Below are 7,249 nucleotides of genomic sequence, written 5' to 3' on the forward strand. Positions count from 1 at the left end.
TCCCACAGACCCATCCTTCTCCTTCCCTGATTCAATGCCGTTGTCATCCCTCCCCCGTCGCCACCCCCCCATAAAACCCCTGGCAGGCGTGTTCAGAGTTGCTCATTGCTGGACACCCCCGGGGGGTGAGGTCCCCTGTTCGGAGACACAATAAACCTTCTGGACTTCATCCACAATTGAGCCTGCCTCCTTCTTCCACCACCTGCCTCTATTGCCGCAGTCCTGTGGAAGGACCCACGAGCCAGACCTCTGGTCTCCCAGATTCCGGAGGCTGGCCCCACAGCCTGCTGCGTCCAGAGCTGACCGGGCAAAGTGGGAACTGCTCCAAAAAGGACGCAGAGGCAGCTTGGCGCCCATTGCGGGGCCCCCGCTTCCACCGGACCCCATGGAAGGGACTGATTGGACTTCCAAGTGCGTCCTTGGGACGTCAAGCTACCCCAGTTGCAGCAGGCTCCGTTTTAGTGAGCTGCGCTCCTGGGGAGGAGGACGATAGCTCCGCCTGCGCCAGCAGAGTCGTCCTCGGTGGAAATCGGGATGCCTGGAGCTCGCCTGGACACCAGCAGGGTAAGTATTTCCCCGGGGTGGGGGAACTTAACCGTAAGGCCTTTCGAGGCAGTTCCCGCGTGCGGGCGGAGCCACACGAGCCGCAGTGTCGGCGGCGGAGCGAGGCGCGGCGGGAGCGGCGGGACCCGGCGGTGCCCGCCCGGCCGCGCGCAGCGCGTGGTGGCCAGCTTCGCACGGTCCGCGGCTTGTAGGAGCCCAGGGTAGGCTGCGCAGCCCTGGGGCGAGTGTGTTGCTTGCCTCCGGTTTGTTTCGGGGAATCGGTGTCCGAGGGTTGGTTTATTTTTAAAGCTCCAGACGTCGTGCTGTGGATTATGGGCGCAAAATTGTCCACAGCACAAAAGGGGGTATTTTTCCAAGTTGCGGGACTCCTGGAGGGGGGGGGGGAAACGTTTTTCTAAAGGGTGTTTAAAACGGTTTGTGCAGTGGCTGTTCCAGCACTTCCCTCAGTGCTCCCACAGTTCGGTTTTAAGCGATCCCTTTTGGAACGCCGTGGGAGCAAAATTGGCGCAATCTCAATTGGCAAAAGAAAAGGATTTAGATAAGTTTTCTTTGTTATATCTACAGATTCGGTCCGCTCTAAACAAAAAAAGGGAGAGGGAAGGACAGTCAACCCCGGGTTCCCCAGTTACCCCTAAGCCTTCTCCTAAACCTGTGTCCCTAAACCGGGCGTCCTGAAGGAAGCAAACTGCGATGCTGCGCAGGGTTGCTACCGACTCCCTGGCTTTCCTCAGGATTCTCGGCCCCCCTGCCCAGACAGTCCTGGCCAGACTGCCCGGGGCTTATCCCGTTCCCCGACTTCCCCAGTTGCTAGACCCCGGGTTCGCTTTAGTTATATTGAGAACTTAGAAAATGGATTCCCTGCCCGACGAGGACAAGATGGCAGGTGCCACCTGGCAGAAACCCCCTCTTGCCCTCCCCCCGTTTTTTCATCCCAAAACCCCTTTCTCTCAAGTCCCAACCCCTTTCGTCATGACCCCTCCCAGTACCCTAACTCCTCCCACACCCAAGCTGGGTCCACCCCTGTTGCCCCTCCCACCTGTCATCAGTGCACGCCCCCGTGCTCCGCCCCTAGAAGTTGTCGTAGGTCCGTGTCCGGTTGCCATCCACTTCCCGCTTCTGGTTCTCAAGCCCCTACCTCCGGTTCTCACGGTTGGCCTTCCGCTTCCCACGGTGAGTGGCCGGAAGGGGGAGGGCCTGAGGACCGGAACCCGGAACTGGACCCCATTCCTTCAGCCGCTCCGGTTCTTTATCAGAGGTCCCGGACAGGGGGAATGACCCACGCCAGTTGGGAACCCCTCTCCCATCAAACAATAAAGGAGCTTTGCAAGGCGCAGAAGGAGTTCGGGAGAGAAAGCGAATATTTTTGCAGTCTTTTAAGGGCAAATCTCTCTGGAGCAGTAATGACGCCTTTTGATTTGCATCAGCTTTTCTCGTGCTTGCTTTCCTCAGTAGAGTTTCTGCTCTGGAAATCAGCATGGGAAAAGGAGCTCCGTCGACTCCTTCCGGTGCTTCTGCAAAGTTCGGATATGGCCGTTGATGCCGACAATCAGGAAATAATGATGGACCATCTGAGGGGCGAGGGAGAATGGGCGTTGGCGCCGAAGCAGGCCCAAGGTCTGCCTTTAGAGGTGCTGCAACAGGTCAAGGAAGCGGCCGGAAAGGCATTCCTTGGCCTGAGGCCGGACGCACCCGTGCTAACGTACTCGCAGGTCCGTCAGCAACCCACTGAATCATTCCTAAGGTTTGTGGAGCGATTAACCCGAGCCGTAGAGTTGCAGGTTAAGCAGCCGGTGGCCAGAGAGGAGGTCATCACAGAGATGGCAATGGTCAACGCCAACCCGCAGTGCAAGGCGGCCATCCTGAGCCTCCCCCGGACCCTACGCCGACGATACAGGCGATGGTAGAGGTTTGTGCTGCGAAGGCACCACATCTACAACCTGCCGGCTCGGATAAGCAGCGATCACGGGGAACGATTTCGGTGGGAACAGCAACACACCATACTGCTGCGGACCAGAAGAGGACCGCGGGCCGAAGCAACAGACCACCTCCGGCAAAGAACAGCCAGAAGCGCCCTCAACAGCAGACCAAGAACACCTGCTTCCTCTGCGACCAGCCCGGGCATTGGACCAAAGATTGTCCACTCAAGAGACAGTTTTATCAATTTAAAAGAGAACAAGGGTCGGGGGGGCTTGAGGGCCGGGAACAAAAAAAACTGAATGAGGAGCGCGCGCCCGCCCCGCGTGAAGACAAAAAAGGGACGGGACGCGAGAGGGAGGAGGGACAGGGGAGGGCAGATAGCGATGACACAAAATCACCGGATATGACACTTCAGCCAAACTTGACTTCCTTTTCCGACGGTTCTTTCAGGTTGCAGCTGTTGACACCGCTCCTCCTGAGGAATAGCGAGTGGCACGCCGCACCGGTGAGCACCGGTGGTGAGCTGGGGGCGGGAGATCAGAGCCCTGACAGGTATGTCATCGTCGGAGATGTTAACTGCACACCACCCGAGATCAAAGTCGCTCCGGGGCTAATGACATCTAGTCCCGAAGGACCCGTTCTCTGGCTGCGCTGTGTCCGTCCACCTCTGTTTCTGCCCAGAGGTCAGATGGTCGCCCAGGCTATCCCTGCAGGAGGGCCACACCCAATGGTGTGTGCCACTCATGTAATAGGGACAGGGAAGCTGAGGGTAGACTGTAAAATCAACAGAGGGGAAGAAGTCCTTCACCTCAAGGGACTTCTGGACACAGGGGCAGATGTGACTATCATTCCTACACAGGAATGGCCGACACACTGGGAACTGCAAAACGTGGCAGGGCACGTACAAGGTGTTGGGGGCATCCAATTGGCTAAACAGTCTAAAAGCGTCGTACAAATTAAGGGGCCGAGCGGACAATTGGCTAATATACGTCCGTTCATATTGGATTGCAAGGAACCCCTCTTGGGGAGAGACCTCATGCAGCAGTGGGGACTCACCATTGACATTCCTGTCCCCCTGCAGAATTTTTGCGCAGCGGTCACTGAGGAGCGCCCTACCCAGAAATTGACATGGAAAACTGACTGGCCAATGTGGGTAGAACAGTGGCCGCTCTATGGTGAGAAATTAGAGGCGCTCGAGAAGCTCATGGAGGAGGAGGTCAGGAAGGGGAATATCGCGGAAACCAACAGCCCCTGGAATTCCCCGGTCTTTGTAATTAAAAAACCCAACAAAGACAAATGGTGGCTCCTCCAGGACCTTCACCAAATTAATGATGAAATTGAGGACATGGGCTCTCTCCAACCAGGGATGCCGCCCCCGACGATGCTTCCCCAAAATTGGAATTTGGCCGTGATTGACATTAAAGATTGTTTTTTCCAAATTCCTCTACACCTTGACGATGCGCCACGTTTCGCCTTCTCGGTTCCGGTCATCAACCGAGGAGCCCCAAGAAAGAGATATCATTGGAAGGTGTTGCCACAGGGCATGAAGAACAGCCCGACCATCTGCCAATGGTATGTCTCTTCCTTGCTTGCCCCAGTTCGCGCAGCCGCAAAAGAGGCCATCATATTCCACTACATGGATGATGTCCTCATGTGTGCCCCCGACAATGACATGCTTGCGAGTGTGCTTGACCTGACAATCGGAGCATTGGTTGCTGCAGGGTTCGAGCTCCAAAGTGAAAAAATTCAAAGGATGCCACCTTGGAAATACCTGGGCCTTGAAATTACAAAGCGGACCATTGTGCCGCAAAAATTGGCAATTCAAACGGATATTAAGACATCGGCGGATGTCCACAAACTGTGTGGGTCCTTAAACTGGGTAAGGCCGTGGCTGGGTCTGTCCACTGAAGACCTAGCCCCCCTTTTCGATTTGTTGAAAGGGGGAGAGGAGCTTAGTTCTCCCCGGACGCTTACCCCAGAGGCACGGACAGCCTTGGAGAAGGTGCAACACCTGATGTCCACCAGGCAGGCAAGCAGGTACAGGCCTGACTTGCCATTCAGGTTTATCATCCTGGGTAATCTGCCGCACCTACATGGGGTTGTCTTCCAATGGGAAGACAAAAGGAAGAGCAAGGAGGACCAGGACCGGAGGGACCCTCTCTTGATCATAGAGTGGGTCTTTCTCAGTCATAATAGGTCCAAAAGGATGACACGGCCACAGGAGCTGATGGCTGAACTGATCCGGAAAGCTAGAGTCCGGATCAGGGAACTATCGGGACGTGACTTTGACTGCATCCACGTACCAATTAGGATGCGAACGGGCCAAATCACCAAAGCAATGTTGGAGAGCCTGCTTCAGGATTGTGAAGCCTTGCAATTTGCTCTGGAAGGCTACACAGGCCAAATTTCTCTACATAGGCCGGCCCACAAAATTTTTAATTCGGAAGTTCAATTCGAATTAAGCACAAAGAGTGTTCGGAGCAAGGAACCTTTAAAGGTCTTGACCGTTTTTACTGACGTGTCTGGGGCGTCTCACAAGTCAGTCATGACTTGGAAAAACCCCCAAACTCAGCGGTGGGAGGCTGATATTAAAGAGGTGGAAGGATCACCTCAAGTCGCTGAGTTAGACGCAGTCGTCAGGGCTTTTGAAAGGTTTCCTGAACCTCTAAATTTAGTAACCGACTCTGCAAATGTTGCAGGAGTCTCCAGAGCAGAACATGCCATCTTACAAGAGGTCTCCAACACGGCTTTATATGAGTTGCTCTCGAAATTGGTTAACCTAGTCTCCCACCGAGAGCAACCATATTACGTGATGCACGTCAGGTCACACACGGACCTGCCCGGGTTCATCGCGGAAGGCAACAGGAAGGCAGATGCCCTTGCTGCGCCAGCCGCGATGGCCCCGATCCCAGATGTATTTGGGCAGGCCAAAATTAGCCATCAGCTATTCCATCAAAACGTGCCTGCCCTGGTCCGGCAGTTCAATCTGAAGCATGACCAGGCCAGAACGATCGTGGCCGCATGTCCCGAATGTCATCAATTAGCTCTTCCCGCCATTGGCACCAGCGTTAACCCCCGTGGACTCAGTAGTTGCGAGGTGTGGCAGATGGACGTGACACATGTCACTTCATTCGGCAGAATGAAGTACGTACATGTGTCAGTGGACACCTTCTCTGGAGCCGTCTTTGCTTCTGCCCACACAGGGGAAAGGGCTAGCGATGTCGGAAGGCACTTAGTGCAGGCATTCGCTACCCTGGCATCCCCAAAGTTATTAAAACCGATAACGGCCTAGCCTACACCTCCAAGGAGTTCCGGAGCTTCCTACAGCAATGGGGAATAGAGCACAAGACAGGCATCCCCTATTCCCCGACAGGTCAAGCGATAGTCGAGAGGGTTCACCAAAATATCAAGAGGATGCTACAAAGGCAAAGGTCCTCAAAGAAATTAGAATCCCCAGCTGTCAGGCTCTCAAGGGCACTGTTCACACTAAACTTCCTCAACTGTGCCTTTGAGAACCTGAATCCACCGATCGTGCGGCACTTCAGGCGGTCTCAGCAGCTGCAAATGAAAGAAAGGTCTCCGGTGTTGGTTAAAGACCCGGAGACTCGGGAAATACAGGGCCCTCATGAACTAGTTACATGGGGGAAGGGATATGCATGCATATCCACCCCTGAGGGCCCCAGGTGGATCCCATCAAAATGGGTGAAACCGTGTATTTCCCAGCCCACCGGAGGAAGGAGTCAAGCACCCCCTAAAACCGGGGTGGGTTAATCCTACGCCCCTTTGGACCCTAAGTTCGCCCCCAGGTATTCTTCCCAATTTTAATATTCTTCCTTTTGAGTTTCTTTCTAGTTTAGAGACTACAGAAATGGATCCTGCACCGTCCATCCGAGCTGTCGCCAGAAGCCTGCAGCTTGTTGTCATCCTGCAGCTGCTCCCATGGCCTGCATCGCCGTGGATAGTTCCCCAACGGGCAGCAAACGTGTGGTCAGTCCTGGCACAAACCATGGGCCAAGACCACATATGTTTACATCAAGGGCGGAGAACATCCACAGACAAGATGCAGGCCATGGTGATGCAAATTCGGAAAGAAACTGGTGACTGGCTCGGCGACATCTTCAGCAAATGGGGACTATCCGGATGGGCAGGATCTATTTTCCGACCTGGACTGATTTTTCTTTTTGTTTTGTTGGTTGCCCTAATTTTGTTTAGACTCCTCAAGAGAATGTTAGTAAAGTTGATTACAAGCTCCCCCTCCCCTACAGATATTGACCGAGCCGAGGTACTCCCGGATGCAGAGACCCTGCAGGAACCGGAGCTCGAACCTATGGCTCCTGAGTTGCAAGAGTTCGAGGTCTTTTATCCGGACTCTGAATATTACCCCCAGCCGAACTTTAAACCATCTTAAAAAACAAAAAAGGGGGAGATGTGGGAGTGTGTCTTGTTTGGTTCAGTCCGGGTCTCCCCTTTGGGTTTCGTGTTATTGTACCATCTCAGTTTATACCCTCTTGGTTTCGTGTTCATAACCCTGCTTTCTCTATTTGTCTCCTCCCAGACCCCTGCCAATCGCCCTGGCACCCCTCCCAAGCTTCTAGAAAGTTCTGGCAGGGGCGTCGAGTGATTGGTCTTGGGGGGAGGATCCCTCCCTTCCTTTCCCGAGATAGGTTCCCTTGTGTGTCCCTCATCCCGCAGACCCATCCTTCTCCTTCCCTGATTCGATGCCGTTGTCATCCCTCCCCCGTCGCCACCCCCCCATAAAACCCCTGGC

The 7,249-nt window shown here is 54.5% G+C and overlaps 1 protein-coding gene across 2 annotated transcripts; it reads left to right on the forward strand.

Moving 5' to 3' along the window:
* Window positions 1-481: 481 nt before the first annotated feature.
* LOC116438512 lies at window positions 482-6,957 on the forward strand. Of its 2 annotated transcripts, XM_032097461.1 has the most exons (4): window positions 482-564; window positions 1,023-1,102; window positions 2,932-3,033; window positions 6,334-6,957. In XM_032097461.1, the coding sequence occupies exons 1-4, from the start codon at window positions 535-537 to the stop codon at window positions 6,887-6,889; spliced, it is 768 nt and encodes a 255-aa protein (XP_031953352.1). In that variant the 5' UTR covers window positions 482-534; the 3' UTR covers window positions 6,890-6,957. The 2 variants fall into 2 exon arrangements, with proteins under 2 accessions (XP_031953352.1, XP_031953343.1); XM_032097452.1 differs by lacking the exons at window positions 482-564; window positions 1,023-1,102 and having other exon boundaries at window positions 1,227-3,033.
* The last annotated feature ends 292 nt before the right edge of the window (window positions 6,958-7,249 follow it).

Source organism: Corvus moneduloides, chromosome 2 (genome assembly GCF_009650955.1).
Source record: "Corvus moneduloides isolate bCorMon1 chromosome 2, bCorMon1.pri, whole genome shotgun sequence".
NCBI lineage: Eukaryota > Metazoa > Chordata > Aves > Passeriformes > Corvidae > Corvus > Corvus moneduloides.

Bases quoted from the DNA above. Each gene is read 5' to 3' on its own strand.
- LOC116438512 (XM_032097452.1), top strand. From the start codon at position 2,462: ATGGTAGAGGTTTGTGCTGCGAAGGCACCACATCTACAACCTGCCGGC. The intron at 3,034-6,333 runs GTATGTCATCGT...GTTTCTTTCTAG, and splicing joins GGAGATCAGAGCCCTGACAG to TTTAGAGACTACAGAAATGG.